Raw genomic sequence first — 20,825 nt, 5'->3', positions numbered from 1 at the left:
TTAACGGCGGTGGCCCTTAACTTTTCAATCCAACTGTTGGACCACTTCCAGCGTGACTCTCGATCGTTATTCTTTATTTCTCCCTTGATCGCACATCCGGGAACGTTTAAAAATTCAACGATGTGTGATACAAGAAATTCACCGAACGAAGAAATGCTAAAGGTCGTAAGAAAAGAATGGAGGAAGGGTGAAGGGGGTGAATGGTTAATTAGGCCGCTAGGGTTTTGACCGCGACGTAAAACTACCGCAATGACCATCCCTCCGATAAGCTCGGTCGGGCAAAATGGGGATGGAGAAATGGGGATTACACCGTGCGCGTTTTATATTGTCCACGTTTTACCGAATCCGTTTCTGGCGATACATCCAATGGCAAATCCGATGGATTTGGCACGATTCCAATGATCTTACTGGACCGCCTGATCTCTTAATGTGCAAAATTTTCGACATAAATTTCCGCCTAAGCACTCTTCGTCGAAGATGATTTTCGAGATTACTCGGAGGTCATAGTGCTGTCTTTCGAGGGCATCGTGAATAGGAAAGGTCTGCAACTTGAAGAACTCAGCAGAGGAAAACGCATACGCGGCACGTGCACACCTGGCGCTGCCCATTCATTGAGGATTCTACGAGTTATTGCACTCTAAATCGCCGACGAATTTGCATTTTCGATTTGGTATAAAACGGTGAAGCACTATAAGTTGCACGTGCTGTGGTTTTCTATTCACTTTTATCTCGAACCTTTTTCACTATCATTTGCCATGAATCGCTAATGAATTAAAATGAGAAATATTCATGTAAATGAGATGATCTTCATATCATAGAGAGAAAGAAAGAGAAAAATTAATACTATAATGACGCTGTGCACGCATAAAATTATTTACATTTACAAATTGCGGTGATGTCCAATAACAGAAAATTGTATAACGTACTTCGAATGTTCTCCGCAATTAATAAATATATTAGAGCGAAATGATTCCGTAGTAAATAAATGATTTTATGTAGCGAATGCACAATTTCCATACGTCTATTGACTTGGAAATATTGACAGGAATATTCAGAGAAAATAATTTATATTTCTCAGTCCATTAACTGAAAAATTGAAATTTAACGTATTACAATCATAAAATATTTAATAACACATTTGCAGAAAGAATACCTATTTGTACTTATAAAAATGTAAAAACTTTAATATATGAAAAAGAGAAGAAGAGAGAAAGAAGAAGCAATTTGATGTTCTGAAAGAAGTTCTCTCAAATACAAGATATTATACGTAATTAATAATTCGATGAAACGAATCAGTTCTACTGACATGTAAAAATAAAAACGTATACCTTGTATTACATATAGACTCTAGTAAGTGAGTAGGAGAAGCGGATATATCTTTATCTTTCATAATCCTTACTCAATATGTATAGACTAAATGTTAAAAATTATTAGTTTAGAATACGCAAATGCAATATGTATATATATATGATTGCCAAATAACTAATAAGATAATTTTTTATATAAATAATATGTGAAGAAAACGAACGGTCCCCTGCAATCGCAGGCGCGATACATCGATTTTCCCATTCTGTATCTCATCCTGTATCATGGTTAATTAACACCATTGATAAGTCAACGGGGACGTCGGTGGCGTTATTCGAGCAATTTCGCTAATTAGCTCACAACGCTGTGTCCACGTATCTTAGGTACTGGGATGCATGCATGCTTCATCACGTATGTACATCACGCGCTCGGTCGAAAAGCTTCAAGTGACCACCATGATATATCGGGTGAGAGTTAATTTCAAGCTTCCACCGCTTTCCTCCCCGATAATTGATTAATTACTCGAGGCGCGCTTACAGCTAACAATTTACACGCGATCAATGCCTATCAAGCGTTGCGCTTGCTATTTGCGGAAGGAGTCACGTCCTGTCCTTTTAACACTTAATGCAGCATCCTGGTAACGTGCCAAAAGGATTGTCACAGGTTTCAACCGCACAGTCAGAAATTTCACTGACACACGTTTTACGGCACATTTTTATTAAAGTGCCAATAGCGCTCTCGCGTTTCTCAACTTCACGAAAAATTAGTTAAAGTAGCCGTACATCGCATTTGGCATCGCCTTCGTGTTTCTCACGAGCTTGGCGCGCCTGCGATACCTATTGCTACTGACAAAATGTCCTAGTTTTCCGAAACCTCGAAATTCACTGTGACGTAAACATGTAACGTTTCTTTAGATATTGAATGTTACATAATGACTCATTCGGTACCGCACGTTGCAGAACCATCACGTTGCTGCACCAGTTAATTGGCATTTCTGCGTTTCTACTCGCTCTCTAAATCCGTTTTATATAGGTATATTACTATTATTCTTCATAATTCCGCTGAAGTATTCAATTTTCATCGTTTCTTGTATCTCGTTGTAACTCGTTTCACGTTATATTGCGGAATCTATTCAATTATTTCTGTGTATTCCAATTTTCTCCCTGTTTGCCGCGATTCTTCGAGGATACACGTCATTCTACCTTAATTGATTTTTCCTTCTTAGCGCTTTTGTTATCGCGCCCGATTTCGCATGGAGAGCTTGCCATGTAATCCGTCGGATCGTTCAGGATTCTCGGAATCCATTTTTGTCCAGAAGAATGTAGGACGCAGCGAAAAAATCGATACGGCTCTGCGGCGCAAAAATAAAGAATCGCGTGAAATCGGCTGGTTATATCGCGGAATATCCCGTTATAGTTTACGCACTGTAAAAAATCTAAATGTTCGTGAACTGACGCAAACGTTGTCGCGAATGGTACATACTACCGGGAGTTTGGTGACAGTCATTGAGAACGGTGAAAATTGATCGTTAACGTTTTGCTAACGCTGCAGCTGGCTTTGGCAGGCCATTGATAAGGACTTTTCGATTCTGTATGAGTTTCACCCTGTATTATTTGATTACCAAAAATCATAACTTATCTCGCACATACAAATTGCAATATATAAATTAGTCAATTAACATCATACAACTGTGCAAATATTATATATATTACACAATACGATTTATTTATATAACTCGATACAATTAATTTGCCTATGCTAATTAGTTGTAATGTATGTTTCGCGAAATTGCGTTTCGTAACGAAAACGATTTCATGACACAATGTGAAATTTCATGATTATGTCTTACAGAGAAAACAATTCATATATGTCTTGTAATTAAACGAGTTTATATGAATAGTGTAATATCGCAAAATAAAAATATTTATTTTAAAAATATTTATATTCATATTTTTTATAAATTGTATATAATAATTGCTTAATATTTTGATTTTTATTAGTCTTACAATTGAGAATATCGAGAATATTTCGAAATTTAAAAAATATTGCCAAAGTTATATGTATGTGTGCTATCAGTATTGATTATATCTACATAACAAATTGATTGAATCTACATAACAAATTATTAGTACGAAGAAATATTAATTGCGAGAATATATATACAGGGTGTCCCGGGTTTTAACCGACAAACTGCGGGAGCATATTCTACTAGTGGAAATAAGAAAAAATTCTTATATCGAGTTTGCTTAGAAATGCTTTATTACAAAGTTATAAACCAATATTGAAAAGAAATATGAAATAAGTAACAACGGATTTTTTCACAAAAATAAAAATTATGTACGCAATGATTTAGTGACGCATTTCAAAATGTTGTCCTTGCACATCGATACAAGCTAGACATCGACGTAGTACAGACTTTGTTACAGTACGACATTCCTGAAAATTTTGTTGCATCTCAGTAACTGAATTAGTAATTCGTTGCTTTAAATCTATCTGGTACTCTCCTGTTAGGAAATCTACGTTGATACTCTCGTACGGCAGCTCGTGCATTTCCGTCACAGAATCCGTACACGAAATGAATATCAGTGTATTCCTCATTTGAAAACACTTTTGGTATTCTGATAGTAATTTCTAGTTCACACGACGATTGAAATCTAACAGCTACTGTTGTGAAAGTAACAATCATACTGAATCGTTTCAACATAGTGAACATGAATACATGTGAATACACATAACATAAACATCTTCGACCTTCCAAATTCTACACTATGTTCCGTTGTTACTTATCTCATATTTCTTTTCAATATTGGTTTATAACTTTGTAATAAAGCATTTCTAAGCAAACTCGATATAAGAATTTTTTCTTATTTCCACTAGTAGAATATGCTCCTGCAGTTTGTCGGTTAAAACCCGGGACACCCTGTATATATATATATATTTAGTGCAATAGCAGAAACAATACACGCGCTATTTGAAAGAAGGAAGTAGCAACTGGTTAAACTTATCGAGTTTCATCGAACGCGAAATGGAGTTCAAGGTAAATTGCTCATATCCGCATTGCATCCTGAGCCCTTGTGCAATCATTGCTAAGTCACTCGCATCTTCAACTATCAATTAGCATCTTCAATCTGCTACGAATCATGTCACGTACGATATCGTTATCTTAATGTCATTCGCTTGCAAAATCTTAAAGAATGATAGTAAATCTTATCAGCCTTCCGAAATTTAAAATATTTCATTTTTATAACTTGCTTTTATTTAAATAATGTAATTTTTTATTGCGTACTTTTTTATCAAATATTTAATATACGCGGGTGTTCGAGAAATTAATAAATCGTTGAATATTGAATTGGACATTGAGGAATATATTTCATCTCTTTTTCAAGTAAATATATATAGTTAAATAAATAAAAAGATATAAAAGAGAAAACTTAAACAAAATACAAAAGACCAGAGTGAACTAACTTCAAAATTAATGAATAATAATAAAACGGCACAGAAACGCGAATAAATAAATAATGAAGAATAATCAAATTGGAGGCAATGATGAAGTAAAATCTAGCTACAGTGAAGATTGCTTTCTCCAGTACTTAACACAGCTTATTTCACACCGAGGTCATGTTTGCAGCATCGACCAAATAGCAAGCATTTGCCACATATTAGCTCATGTGTAGAATTGATTGTCAGACCACAGATTGTCGCACCACACGTTATTATATCGACAAACGAGCATGCATATTAATTAATTCTAGTTCCAGTTTCCAAAGTGACGACCCAATTTTACGCGAGTACAAGCGCAAAAGGGAGTGCGAGTAAACTACATTTCGTGACGAGTTGAACGCGATTCTTGCGCCGAGAATTGGGATTTAGCGGGTGTACCTAACGTGATTAAGTCGATCGGCACGTTTCACGCGCGATGCCGCTCGGGATACGGGCGGACTTTGATCCGATAATCCGCTTATTTTGCGAAGGGCCGGCAATTTAATAGTGAAATGCGCGGAAAATGTTGCACCGCCGACAGCGCTGAAATTTTGACGAGAGCCTGACATCCGTTGAGAGTACCGAGAAGGAACGGTATCAAAAAGGAAGGTTTACTTTCCCTTGAAGTCTTAGCGCAAGTAAGTGCGACTTTAATCAGATAAATTCATTTATCGATTGGAAGTGTCCGTTGCAAAAACGTGTAATTGAAAAAAATGCCCTGAGAGGATATGAGATATAATTTTTCGCAGAGAAAGCTCTCCTGCGCGTGATTAGAAAATATTAATCTTCGTAATTATATTAAAAAAAATACCTTTATGCATGGCAGAACGTCTATATGTAACTGTATAGAGGAATTATTACATGTAGATATTTTCTGTATATCAAAATATTCTCTTTGAGATTTTAAAATGGTGGTTAAGCTTGATTATGCATCCATTAGGATGCTAAACATTTCCTTTGCCTTTGAGATTCTAATAGAACTCGCAGCACGAGGTAGCTTGCATACAATAGCATTATTTACGCCATACCGATATGCATTATACGGCACAAACCATTAATATTCTAGACTCGATATTTTTTGCGAGAGACCAAGTACATCATCCACCTGCTTCTAACAACCGCCGTTAGTTAATAAAATCAGATTAAGAGATACTAATTTGCTTCGCATTTTTAATTTCAACGCGCTTCTTTCCTTGCATTATAATTTACCATCCTTTCCTTGCATTATAACTCTTGTCTAAGACTTGTCAGCTCGGTCTTTCACGCAGGAAACCTGAAACTCACCTTCGATATCTCAATTAATTATTTCTGGCGGTGAAACGGAAGGAGGTGTCACTGTCACAGGGCGGAATGAACGGGGAGCAACCTCGGCGTCTCAAAGTCTACCGGCGATGATTTCCGCTGACGTGGTATGAATGAAAGATATAATTAAATACCAGACGTTTCGGCGAGAGCGTGATGCAAGAGATGTGAACGGAGAAGCGTCCGGGCTATATCTATAGCTCGCCGAATTAAAGGAAATAATTAAAATCGTGACTCTACGCTCGCGCGCGTACGAATCGTTGGGATCGAGGCGGTCGCGAACGCTGGGATAACAAAGTTTCGCGTCTCGTCACCTCGCTCGTAGAAAAGCAAATGAAATTTTAGCGCAGCTTTCATTACGTGACGAGCTGGGTGCTGGATTAATAGCCTTTTAATTATACTATCGCTCACTGCCCGTTCTCCACCCCCCGCGCGAATGTAAACGCGTTGCATGTGATTAATGTACAATTTAAAAAGAAATATTGATCATGTTGTTCTTAGTGCATTTATACTCTGTGTTTATTTATCATCTCGAAGAACCATTACATTACGTTAGTATTAAAACATTAATTAAGTTTCATATAGATGTTTCATTTTTTTAAATACTTTCTTGAGAAAAATCAGGATTGGACAATTAACTAAAATTACAATGTTGCGATTTTAATGTATTTCATCTTTTGTTCCCCATCTACAAAAAAATTATTATTACTAAATTTATTTAGCTAAAATGTATTTAACTAAAACATACATTTTTGAAAGAAACTATTATGTATTTTATATGGCTTTAATAAAACGGTTATAAAGCTTAGATACTCTCTAAAAAATTAATCATTCACGAAAGTAATTTTTGCTAATGAAAAAAACTCGAAAAGAACTTCTATGTAAATTTCTCTTTTATCTGAAATATGATGAACGTAGGCATTGCCGGGTACATTAAAACCTGTCGAGTCACCAAACTCTATTATAAAACTGTCGGATCATTGTTGGGTTGATTAATGAATAAAACAGGAAGTGCAGGATCTTTTGATAATGTATAATATTAATGTACAATGATTCTCTCTACTGCTTTGTCAAAAAATTTAGTAGTTTAAAAACCGTAACACGCAGTTTTAAGAAAAGAAAGCATTATTTTAAGGAATAGTAAGTTTGTTACAAATTTAAGTAAACATAAATCGTGAATATTTTGAGCAAGAGATATACTTAAATTAATTTTAAAAAAAAGTTTTGAATAATATTTATGTAAAAACACTCAAGTGTGATAAGGATAGTCGTTATTCATTTTACTCGGCATAATTATAAATCTTCAAAGTGCAAAATAATGTCACACGGAAAAAGGGCCGTGCCTTCTCGAAGCTAACATCAAACAGGGAAATATTGGAACAATATTTTATCAGAATACAGACTGAGAAAGCGCCGCCGTGGATCATAATATATTATGAACAGTCTCACGAAATACAAGAGAGCTTTATCAAAACTCCGTTCAGCAAAGAAGTCTGCCTTGGCTGCGAGATTATCTAGTATGAATGGCGGATTTACCGAAGCGAACAGACGATAAATTCATGCTTGCCTCGTCATTAAGACACGTCGCGGTTTCCGCAAAATGCAGACGTTTAAAACTTTAATGAGGAGACGAAAGAATTTTGCGAATAAAACGACACGCCGAACAAAGATGGATTCACGTGAGCGAAACGGCGAAGGGTAAAGTTAAACTTTGCCGGCATTTCCAACGGAATTCTCATCAAACTTGCGAAACTTAATACCGCCGTTAAAACTTACAAAATGACAGGAAAATCCTTGAACGAATGCTCAATGACACGTTACGATAGCACTGACAAAGGGTAAAAGATCAGACGCGAGCTTATACTTATTTTCTATGATTTATTAAAGAGAAATGTAAATCATTATATAAATTATAAATTATAAAATTATGTAAATTATAAATCATTAGATAGATCGATCAATTACAATGACTCGAGTAATAATAAAAGTGTAATAGTGACGATTAAAAATAGTTTAAAACTGTTTTTCGCGATTTATGCATAAATTTCCACGATAAATAAAATAATTCTTTAATAATAAATTATAGTAATAAATTTTGTTTTTAGTAAAATAAATAGTCGCATATGTTTTCTCGTCTACATTTCCGTGTTTACAAGTACTTTTACCTTCCCGCTACCTTTTCTTAAAATGGAGGAGAGCAACGCAATAAGTGTCGCATGCAACGAAAATTATTTTGTGTTTGCGTAATTAGTTGTCTCCAAAGCTACAAGAGAAAATACAGTATTCTCGTCGCTTTTATTTATTTATTACTCAAGTACTAGAGACTGTACTAAAGTAACTTCACTTTATTAGAGTAAACCTCTGAATGCCGAATAATAAAATTTCACAACGAGGGTTTCCTTGACGAGGACTCCTCTAAAAGATTTCTCTCGTACATGCGATATCCTCTTGGTCGGAAATTTCCATAGCGAGCGCTAAGGGATGTCATAATGGTTTTATCCACGGCGCGAAGCACTAGGGTGCGGTCCCCCGTATTGTTGCTTACGTGACAATTGTGTTACCGCCACCGTTGCCGGTGAAGGAAGACACGATTATTTTGAAATATCCAGCCGCGACGATTCATAATGCGATTACGAGTCATCCAAGCCTGATGATTTCCAGAAAGCACCAACGTGACAATGAACGTGTAGCATTCTCGTTATGGGAATCCGACCAACGCGAATCCGAGACTTAGCAGATATCCGCATTAATTTATTATCGCGGATTTCAACGCGCCTTGCTCTATGAGAAAACGACGAAAGATTTTGTAACGAGGTTGTTCAGTCGATTAATGGACTGCACCGCTTCGTTTGCGGTTCGCTCCGACATTCGCTTACATGCAAATTACGACGAGAGAAATATCGCTGGCGTCGAAACGCAAAAGGAACCTAAAGCTTCCTGCAATTACGTGGTTCGGCGCCATAAATCTAACGAAAGAAATAATCACCGAATTGTACATGTAGCGCGCCTGAGCCCTTTGAACCTTTCCGGTAGCGCGGGCAATAAATTCTGCTCCTCTACGCGATAACATCTCTCCGAAGATATTTCATCGACACGATATCAATTTCTTTTCTCAACAATTCCGATTTAATGCGTTGCTGTATACAATAGCGTAAATTTACTTTTTGTTTCAATTTACAAGTGATTAGCTGCAAATAATTATAATAATTGGTGTAAATACAATATACTAAGAATTGGCAAAATCATTTTACAAATATCTACTTTTTCTGCAAACAAATACATTTTGAATGAAAGAATTATTCATCTTTGATGTCATAACTTTTATCTTTCGTGTAGTAAGAATATATTGTGAAAACAAATTCCCAGTGTGTAACTGCTCGTGGCTTCTTACATCTAATTGCACAACTTGAATGAAAAGTTTTTGCAATAGAAATTCTTTTCGTTCGTTATGCAAAGTTTATGCAAATTCATGCAAATAGCATTTAGCAGAAGAAATCTAACGTTCAGCAGAGTCGAGATTCCAGTCTTAGAATTCGGTAGTTTAGTTTAATTATTCTTGCGTCCCTCTTTACGTACGTATTTATTTGCAAACGCTTAGAGAGAGCTGCATCTCTTGGTGCGACCAGCAATATTCGAAAGCTAAAGTTTTGCAGGACCGTTAAAGAGTACGCGGAATAATTTGAGCTTACCTCCTCCCAGACAAGCTGCCTGCTGACTCCTGGCCTTAGATTCATAATTTTCAACTCTGCCGCTTTTAATACACCATCTTGAGTGAATTCCACGTTTGGCTTTCCGTGATCGCCCTCAACGGAAACGTTCTTCAAATATCTAGAGGAGAGAAAATGCAATCTGTTACAGTACGCGACGTAAAAGCTGCGATTATTTCATTGAAAAATTATTATTATATATTATTAGAGATAGAACAATTTCGAAGCTAATGTAATTAAGTATGATATTTTTAATATATTTTATATATATTTAACTAAGTTTATTGAGAATTTTTAGTTTTATTTATTCTTATTAACCATTCTAAATTTAAATATTGAAATTTAAATAGTGCAGTTTTAAAATGCCGCTATAAATGTACATAAAACACTAGATGACACGGTAGAACAATTAACTTAATTTTGTAAAGAATTAATCTTCATTTTTGTGAAAAAGTTACCAAATTAATTTGCATACCTATCTAAACTTAAAGCTCTTTTAATTACCAGATGATTAAAACTCTTACAGTTTAGGAATTTGAAGGTAAATTTGCTGACTGAAAGAAAGATCTCTAATAGGATTACTCGGTAGGGAAACTGTTACGATTATGAAAACTCCGACGAACAAATCGACCCATGTTTTACGGAGAATTATGTAAAAATTACTTGAAAAACAGATCCCCAGTGCTCCAGCGTGATTCACCGGCGCCCTCGCAGCTCAGCTGACTGTTCAGACTAAGATTCACATTGCTCGGATCATTGATGAAGTCCTCGACACCGTAAGAGTAGACTTTGACCGCTGTTGTGATCTCGCTTAGCAAGCTTTCGCTGCTGGTGTCGAAGTGCACACCTGCAGGAGGAAAAAAGGATTAGGTGATTTTATTACACCAAAAAAGTAAAGTGCTTTTACTATCAGGGAGATTCATATTGGCTTTTCACGACCGCTGACCAATTCAATTGTGTCGAGCAGGACGGAGATTTTCCGTATTTTTCACCTATCTCTGCCGATAGTAATTGGATAGAAAGGAACGACTCAACTGAGCGAGCCTGTAAATAATTCAGAAGGCAGATTCTATTTCTCAATATAAAGCTTATTGCTCAGCTGCTTTGATAGTCGCCGCGCCCGAGCTTGCGGACATTTACAGAAATTGGATTCTTGCAGTAAGTGGGCTTCAGCTTACTCTGGTCTTGCTCATTCATTTCTGTATAAATCCGCGGTTCTGTTTATGTTGCATGAAAGCCATCTGAGAGAAAAATATATGCCGTGCGCCAATAAGATGCAAAATGTAGCCTTGTCACTTCTTCACAACTGTTTTAAATTTTCCCGAGGAAACTCTTATCTTTTATAGTATTTTAATTTTAAACATTCTCAAGCGCATTAAGCATTTAAATGATATGAAGAGACAATGAATGAAAAATAAATTTGAAGCACACAACGTGATAATAAAACGAGAAAATAGAAGCAAAAGAAAAATTTCAATAATTTCGCAATTTTACGTTGAATTTCCTCATGGGATCCGTAATTCTTGCTGTCAATTTTATTTTTCTTCGAGATTTTCAACTGTCCTTTCTCAATAGATATGGCGAATATTTCCTTTTATGGAGATTTTCAACGAAAATTTACACTTGCCAAGATGTTCCGCTCAGCCAGATTTTTACGCCACACGGTACACAGGGTACCGATTGCATTTCCATAAATATCAAAAGTGTCGGCGGGACGAGAGGAGTGAGGATAAATCGATGTATTGCAAGGCCGAGAAATGCCGGTGATGCAGAATTCATATAGGAATCCTCGTCTTTTTCGTTTTGTCTAGCGAACTCGTATCGCGAAAGTCAAGCCAACAAAATTTTAGCGCATCACGTAAATATGTTTTTGAACGTGACGTTTGTTTCTAGCATTTGTCAAACATTTCTAACATTTAGTAAAAGTTACACAAAACGTAAAATGGTGTCTTAAACTTCCGCGCGATCACCGATAGCAGTATTCCGGAAATTTTTCATGAACTGTTTAAATCATAAAATATTTCGAAACTCTCGTTTTTCTCCTTTGTACTCCTAAATGTAGCCGTAAAAATAATTAAATAGTATAAATAGCTTTCTGCGTCGAGAAAAGTATTGAATATGAACAACGTTTGCTCTGTACGATTCTCGTAGTAATCACTTTTTAAAAACGGAACATGTTTGCTTTCTATATCGCGCAAGTTTAGTTTATCACGCCAGTTTTAGCCCGCGGATATTCAGACATGAGAAATTCAAGTCAAGGTATGTTATTCCGTGTGGATCACTAGGTGGAATTCGACGAATTTATTTTTCCCTCAAGGATATTCTCGGGAGAATCTCGGGGAAGGAATCAATTTTATATTTCCGTGATTCTGGTCACGGTGTGAATAACTCTTCCATCTATCCGCGCGAGGGATCGTTCATTCTTGCCGATAAAAGACGTATTCTTTGAATGTTAACGCGTTTGCAAACGCATACTCTTGGCTTCTTGACGCGCTTCGGTCATGCATCTAAGAGGATATATGAAGTACATAATACATGCATAAATTCTAAGCTTCCTATCAATAACTAATAAAAATTGTTTTTGCGTTCCAATACATAGGTACATATTTCACACGGTTCATTTCAAGTTTAAATTACGAAATTTTGCAAATATAATAAAATTACTATAATAAAATTAATTGTTTTGTTTTGTTTAATTATGAAAGATGATAATTGCAAATACATTTTTAACAGAAGATCAGTACGTAATATATCAATTTTCTGGATATGTTTCAGTTGTCCTTTTAAATAGTCACATGACATAACATAATAATTGGAACATTGCGAGAAAGCTTAACTCAATTACATCCCAAATGTGGAAATGACCACTGCTGCTAAACAACATTAGATAGTAATTTGTAAATTTAGTGAAAATTAATTGCTCTTTACGCATATGATGAGATCAGTGGGTCGCAGTTTGGCGTAACCGTAATTTGTCGTAGCCAGAAATCCGAAATTCATATCGAGTTAACGCGATATGAATTTCGGACTTGTATAAATTTGTGGATTCGGCGACCGCAAATATCCGCTTATGTTATATATAATGTCGCAATGCTACTCACCTAACATCCCGACTGGAAACTGACTTGGGGTCTGTAGATTTTCAATAACACTCTGCGTGACAACCCACACGTAATTCTCGCCAGTAATTTTGTAGTCTCTGGCAGCGGTCAGGATATGAATAGCCTCCTCTCTAGTTGAGTAGAGCAGCATCACGCGGGACTCGCTGTTGACTAGTTCCAGCAGATCGTGCGGTTCGGTGACCAGAATGGCGCTCAGTATGGTGAACTTGAATGTGTCCTGCATGTCGGAGATTCTCTCCCTGACCGCCTGTATGAAGTCGTCGTGACCAGCTATTTGCGAGGTGACTACGCTGAACTGATGCCACTTGTACCTCTCCAGGATACTCAGCATCGCCGCGGTCTGATGCTCCAACGACGGTGCCAGCTGCAGCTGCAGACTGCTCTGCGACGCCCGCTGCAACCAACGGAATTCACGTTATATCTCACGCGAATGTCCGTGGAAATACGCGACCGGTATACTTCCGCGTCCGGTTCTTAGTTCCGGTTTCACATTACCGGAAATGCCCCGGGAATAAGCAGCATGGAGAAAAAGTAGTGCGGAGCTGCTTATTATTGGAACTGTGCGCATCTCGCATTTCGCATCTCGCATCTCGCATCTCGTATCTCGCATCTCGCATATTCCAATATCGGAATATTTTTTAACGCAGTAAAAAGAGAAGAAGAAAAGAACGTTCGTCCGCGAGGAGATATTGTTCGCATTTGTTTGCATGCCCGGTGGAACTGCGAGTCCATAAATTCCTCGTCGTCTCTGCTCCAATTGTAACTTACCCTCTCGAGGCCAGAGTTATCGGCGTTCCATGCGATCACGGGGATTCCTAGGTAACCGGCCAATTGGAGAAAGTATTGAGCACTGGCCGTACTGCGCCCGTATTGTTCGTAGTTCATAAGGTATAAGATAGCCGACACGTTCGCCGAGAGGAACTCCTTGCAAAGCGAGTCCAGGATCGCTGAAACACAAAGCGTTCCATCGCGATAAGCAATAATCCCGCTAATAAAAATGGTGAAAGTGTTCTGCTATAATTCAGTCGATCGAAAGATGGATCCTTTATTTCATTAAGACCGTTGAGTGCACTTTCACGTTTCGAATGAATTATCGTTTAGCAGGGAGCGCGGAAATTTGGTGCCTGCAGTTTCAGCTTTTTACGATCCACGTTATTCTTCCCCGTTAAATTTATCTCCGCGTCTTTATCACGCGCACGGCCATTTTTCGAAAAACGAGAGATAAAACGATGGTGGTACGCGTTACTCCGACCTGCCTCACGCAGCGACACGTCTGACCGACTAACCCCGTTTCCGCCTTCGTTCTATTGTTTCGGCATGCGGGCTAACTTGGAGTTTAACGGATTTTTACCTCGTCACGCAGGATTTCTTCTGTTTGATTTATTTGATTCAATTTATGTAGAGAACTCAGGTAGTATAAAAGCAAAATGGAAATGCTGAGAAAGCATAGCAGCCAGATTTGAACGAACAATAGCGTTTCTCTAAGCTTTCTTTGCATATCAGAAGTTCTCCTTCCGCAAGAAACCTATCATATCTGATTTAAAAAATAATAATTTGATTTTCTTAATAACAAGAAATAAATGTTTATGATTGATTCGTCTTTTTAACTGCAACGATTTTTTGACAAATTTGACGAACATATGAAATGGAAATCAATAATCATTGGAAATGGGTGAAATGCATGTAATAATAATCTACTCATGCCTTTGATATAAATGCCATTAACATGTGTGATTAATTAATTAATTGAATTTGTGTAGTCATATTAGTATTAGTGAGCAACGTTATTTCAAGATAATGACAACCGTGAATTCATACGCATTATTGTCAACAAAACCGCAGTCACAGTTGTTGTAATAATAATATACATTTAATCTATCTTGCTTTCTGCTTTTAAAGAAAATGAATATAGAATAGAAATTATTTGAATGATTGTACGTAATATGAAGTTAATGTGGTTTTATATAGAATAAAAGACATTTTATATAGGACATTATATGTACAAATACATATAACGTATCTTTTTTTTATAAATAAAAATATCTTTCTCGGAAATTTTATTTGTAATGGTATAATACAGCTTATATATTTATCTGCAGGAGGAAACAATATCTCTCTGAATTATCATGCAAAATACTTTTCCAGATATATTTTATCGGTGGTTTAAATTCTCCACATGTATTATGCATTATAATGTGCCCTAAATTAATGTGTCGTACCACGAATGTAGCTACGCTAAATTCGTATCAAGGAACGACGAATCGATTAAAGTGAATTCCTTTGATCAGACACTACCCCGTTCCTGGCGTGTACTAGACTTGAGTGTTTCGTCGACCATGTGTTCGTAATTTGCCGATGTGTATCTTACGGTCTGCTAAGATAAACCTTGGTACAATAAAAATTGTCAAACACACGTAAAAGCTTCGCAAGCTTTGCACTTAAAGAAGCATCTTATCATGTATTCAAGCGAATTAAAGTTACAAGATTATTTACTCGTTATTTATTAATAGTGTTAGCAGATATATGGTAGTGAAATCGAGTTATACCATGAATCTTACTATGTATATGAGCTTATATATGTCTTTCTGTTATTTTCCTTCTCATCCTGATATTTTTACCTGATATATGTCTTAAACGTTTATTCAAATTTCTCGCGCGTACATTACATTAACATTCAACAAAATCAATCGAACAAAATTTAAATTGAAAGAAATTGACCTATCGATAAATTTCGATTCCATGTGTACGTTATAACAAACGGTATCTCGCAATATCGCGTTCGTTTCGAAATCTATCAATTATATACCATGCCTGAAAGCGATAAATGGCCAGAGTGGCTGAGAAACTCGACGAGTCAGATCTGTTTGTTTTAAACTCTCGTCAAGTGCTATTAACAAGCAAATTATTATTTATTGTTCGTTGATATTTGGTTTAAACCGATAAATGGGTTATTTATGACTTTGCGTGTTTCACAAAAATTAATAATTCTTAATGGAATGCCTGACATTTCTGCGTATAGCAGCAGATGTTAAAGTGGACGCGTGAAATAAGCAAAAAATGTGGACGTTGCTTATCCCATTCGACTGATAAATTATCGTTTGGTTTTATTTAATTTTACAATATCTGTATAATTTTTTATATCAGCCATAACCCGTGTAAAAAAATTTATAGGGTCCTAAGTAGGACCCGATTAATTTTCCTCAATATTAATATGGCCCTAGAATGGTATGTAACAAATAGTTTTTCGGGACCTTATAAGGAAATAATAAAAAATATAATATCTAATCGGGCCACGATGTGGCAATGATAGGGCATCCCTTTTTAGGACATCCCTATTTATTCTTTATAAGGGCCTTTACTTTCATATTAGGCCCTAACAATGTTCTACACGGGAATTTTCTTTTTACAACACGCTAGCAAATATTTCATAATCGACGAATGCCACGTAATCTAATAAAATCTGTCAATCCATGAAACATCAAGATTATTCTATTTATACCGCCGCATTAATCATGAACTCGACTAATGGAATACGTGATCTATCAAGATTACTTTTTGCACAATTGTATTTGCAACATTTGAGCATACTATTTGCAGCAACTCATCGTATTCCGTCAATCGCGAGGCATCAATAATAACGGCACGCATCTGCATCGGAGAGCCAGAAATCGCTCGCGTTTATTCCGACCAATGATTATCAATACCAATAACGACAATCCTGACAAATCGAGGATTCCGCGAAATTGGTCACGAAGATATTTCGCCGGTAATTATATCGCTAATGATATATGCTGTCGTAATTGAGGATACTGGCTTGGGAACGCTACCTTGGTCGTTGTGGCTCGATGTTTGTACATCGATAATCAGCTTAACCGCATACTAATTAATCAACCAATACTGAACATGTGAAACAGGCTTCTATGATCCTCTAATCAGTAACCACAAAAAGTTCTGCTCTTTAGAATAAATGCAAATGCATATACAAATATAACAAGAAACTGTCGTTTTCTTCTGCCTGGCTATAATAAATGTGTGCAGACAAACATTTAAAAATTATTGTGTTGGATACGCATTGTGTCCGATTGGATGGTCTTATAGTGCGTTCTCCACTGACCATGTCTGACCAGAAGCAATACAAATCTACTTAAGCAGGAAATTATTCTGCACAATGTTCTTAATTATAACAACGTAAGAATATCTCTGTTTGGTATATTAATAAAAAATGTTCTCCAATCAAATTTTTTCTAATTTGCTTCTTATAACTATTGTAAAATATATATATAATTTTGTTTATGCGATACGAATAATTATATGCATGTATATATATATATATATATTATTTACAAAATTATTTATTTTACTCAATTTCCCTTGGTTAATAAAATTTATATCGCTCAATTTGTAGAGAAATTTTCGATTGAAGTTATATAATGTAATATTATGTGATATAAAATAATAAATAATGTAAAGCTTCTACAAAATGTGACATAAATATCACTTTGAAGTCATATTAGAAGTTAAACGAGTTAACTATGTAATTAGGATAATGGAAACATTGTATAATATAATTGTCACAGCGTAATTGTTAAAAGCTACATTTACATATATCTATTACTGCTTAATTATTTCATCGTGTTTTCGCAGATCATTTCCTATGAGTACGGATACATAGCGACTGGCTACCCGTAAATCATAAATTCCGAAGTTTTATTTAATTGGAATCCGAGGAAGATTTGGCATAACGAGAAAATATTAGGATTCAGGTTTCCATAAAAGTACGGCGCAATGGTTTCCAAACTTCCTTGTCGTAGACTGTAGAGAACAAATTGACGACGCAAGTTTAATTGAATGCACTTCAAACGTATCCCAGGAAAATACCTTAGTCCAGAAGCTTGCGCAGAAATATTAGCATTCCCGTAAACGAAAGTAATGAAAGTCGATGCCTAATACAGTTAAATGATATAAACTTAATCGACAATTTATTTGAATCATTAATGCATATTTATAAATGAAAATATTCACACTGCAATATCAGAAATCTATTGCAATTATATATTATACAAAATATATTTAAATAATCCTGAGATTGATTACAATCGCAGTTATTCTTTTATTGTTCATATCCCATCGCTTGTCCTTTTCCATAAAACGTAATTTAAATTTATATTTTAATTAATCTCTTTAAATAATTTTTATACATGTTAAATTATTCTAAGTATAATGTATATTCGAGTACTACAGCAAATTTGCTGCATTAATAAATATTTCCTTTACGTTATCTGATAGTTCCCCTGAGCAAAAGTAAATTACGATGAAATAAAATTTGCGTATCACAATATACTCCGCGCAACTCCTGTAATTTCGAAGAACGCCGAAGAAATTGCACTCCATGACCACTCGAGCGTTATTAACGCGATCGTTTCTTGCCGTGTGCCTGTTCGCGTTCCTCGACATCAGCTGGATGGTAACGGGTAGTTTAAAGTTCACAGTATCGTTATCTTAAAGCGGCACACCCTCGCGGGCATTTCGCAAATATTGGGATTGGAAACAGGCAGCTGCCAAATATTAGACGTGGCCAGGAAATTTCCGGCATGAGAATCATATAGCGATGTCCACGGGTGGAGAAGCGAACGCGTAAACACACGAACATCCCCATCACGAACGTGTGGGTTAAGCCTGAAATATTGGCTCTCCGGGACGTCGTCTTTTGGACGTGGGAGAAACGCACCGCGCCAATGTTAATTCCGACAGAATCGTACATCACCCACGGCGGAACAGCATGCAGAGAAATATTTCCCGCAGCGAAATCGTCCCGTCGCTCCGGCTTGGAGTCGTCCGACGGGAAATTACGAGAGCAGTCCGCACTCGCACTCGTGTTTGCTCACGACGATGTTCACGGGCTTCGAATAATATTGGATAACAGTGAAAAATGTTACTACACCAGGTATTGGAGGTAATCTTTTTCCCTTTTTGCGATTATTACCCTACTTGAGATTTAGTTACTGTCGCATTTATTAACATATCTCAACGATATATCTATTAATTTGTTATCACTTATATTGTGTTATATATTATATATACGTTATAATATATTTTGCATATTTTGTTAATTAATTTATTTATTTTAATTAATTATTTACCATTAATTAAGCTACTAAATTTTTCTTTTAAATTACTGCCCGTCTCGGTGAAAGTTTATTTGTCAAAAATACATAAAGATATTGAACGTTAACCATTAACGTCTGATGGAATGAGCACCGGTCTTTCGAGACCCAATCGATCGCAAAAATATTTACCTGTCGGACTCGGTGTGAGCTTCATCATGGTCTTTATGACCTGACGCTGGACGAACTGGTATTTGTCCAGAAAGGTGAACCTGGACTGATCCTTCCTCTTGGCGTGACCTTTGTGCAGATTGTCGATGGCTTTGTTAACAGCCTTCGTGTACTCGCGCACGCTGAAACTCGTGTGCGGCACTATCAGACCGACGGTCAGCTTCGGCAGCGAGTTGTTGATGCTGCTGCTGCCGCTGCTGCTCTTGTTGCTCCATTCTTGATGAGTTCCAGTCAGTGTTCTTGAACCGTCACTGATCAAGACGACGAATGCACTCGCCGTCAGAAGGACGTGCAACATACGCATCATTTCTTCTCTTGAATTATAAACTCGATGAAATTTAATCCTAGCTTCAATATCCACAAAAAATACTTAGTGTCCCACTGCGGGTACAGTCAGGTACATCTTTGAAAACACGGACGACGATTCACAGTCTGGATTGGCCACGAGTGACCGATGCATATTCCCGCATAATTCATATTGTTACTACGACGTATTTTTTTCGTACTTTCGTCATTGTTACAGGTCAAAGATAAGCATTACGCTCAGAAATTGCAAGACATCTTGCGCACGTTCTTCCTCGCTAGATTTCTTCTTGTATTCTTCTTTTATTTAATCGCGTCGATAACAGTCATCCCAACAGTCATTGTTTCAATAATTTAAGACTTAATCGATGCACACGTGGCATATGGAAAATACATGATATTCTATCACAACGAGATAAGACACTTGAACAATATCATTTCCAATAACGTTCGTATAATTATTTAACATCGAGAATCATAAATATGCATATATCTTTCATTAATATAATATGCGAATGAAACACGATCACATTACACTTCAGAGAAGGAAGACGAAGTTTGATTCCATCAGTATACCAGAGATGACACGATACTTTATAGACACAAAGATTGGAAAACTTGTCAAACATCGAGAAAGTTTATCGGTTCGCCGACACTTAGGGAGGTACTGAAAGACAAAAAAGATTTCACTTCCATGCTGAATGGATAATCCGCAAATTGCAAGTCAAGTCTCGAATATATTACACAGTTAACTTACTTACGTTCGCGGATTTTCTACTCTCTCTCTCTCTCTCTCTCTCTTTCTCAGTGTTTAAGTAGCTTGTGTGTATCCAAGCTACGTAAGGTTTTATCTGCTTAAATACTGAGATACTCCAATAATTGGATCCACAAATCCTCCTTTAATCTTTAGACATATAGGTACTAAAGTTCTCGGTATTTAATTACGTTATTTAATTCTTTCTCTTTCCTCGCGCCTTCATTCTCGACCTGAGGAAGATTAGGTTTGTTTCATCTTACAATACGCGCAAGCGAACGCAACAGACGGATACTTGAACATTAAATTGATATAGGATCGGTATTGATAATGAGATATCTCAATGCGATGCTCTGAACGCTAAACGCTATTTGAATAGGTGGCATAAAGAAACAAAGTGTGAGATTAAACGGAGCATCTGTTATCCGCTCATTATTCGATGATATTCTCGGCGAACTGTTATTCACTGTTGCTGTATAATTAGTATTTCTTTGCTAAGCATCGCGACAAGATTGCC

General features: G+C 36.5%; 1 protein-coding gene across 8 annotated transcripts in view; it reads right to left on the bottom strand.

Annotated features, from left to right (window-relative positions):
* LOC105279967 (glutamate receptor ionotropic, NMDA 2B) overlaps nucleotides 1-20,825 on the bottom strand; it is a 166,077-nt gene that overhangs the window by 30,455 nt on the left and 114,797 nt on the right. For 7 of the 8 annotated variants that reach the window (XM_011340097.3, XM_011340099.3, XM_011340102.3 and 4 more), the window contains 4 exons: nucleotides 13,685-13,863; nucleotides 12,896-13,310; nucleotides 10,458-10,641; nucleotides 9,777-9,915 (listed from right to left, as the gene is read on the bottom strand). In XM_011340097.3, the coding sequence (XP_011338399.1) occupies nucleotides 9,777-9,915; nucleotides 10,458-10,641; nucleotides 12,896-13,310; nucleotides 13,685-13,863 (917 nt within the window). Of the gene's footprint in view, nucleotides 1-9,776; nucleotides 9,916-10,457; nucleotides 10,642-12,895; nucleotides 13,311-13,684; nucleotides 13,864-19,212; nucleotides 20,222-20,825 lie in introns of all 8 variants that reach the window. The other variant, XM_011340101.3, reaches the window with a different exon arrangement.

Source organism: Ooceraea biroi, chromosome 1 (assembly GCF_003672135.1).
Source record: "Ooceraea biroi isolate clonal line C1 chromosome 1, Obir_v5.4, whole genome shotgun sequence".
NCBI lineage: Eukaryota > Metazoa > Arthropoda > Insecta > Hymenoptera > Formicidae > Ooceraea > Ooceraea biroi.
Note: the sequence above shows the minus strand (reverse complement) of the source record. Positions and strands in the feature narration are given on the sequence as shown.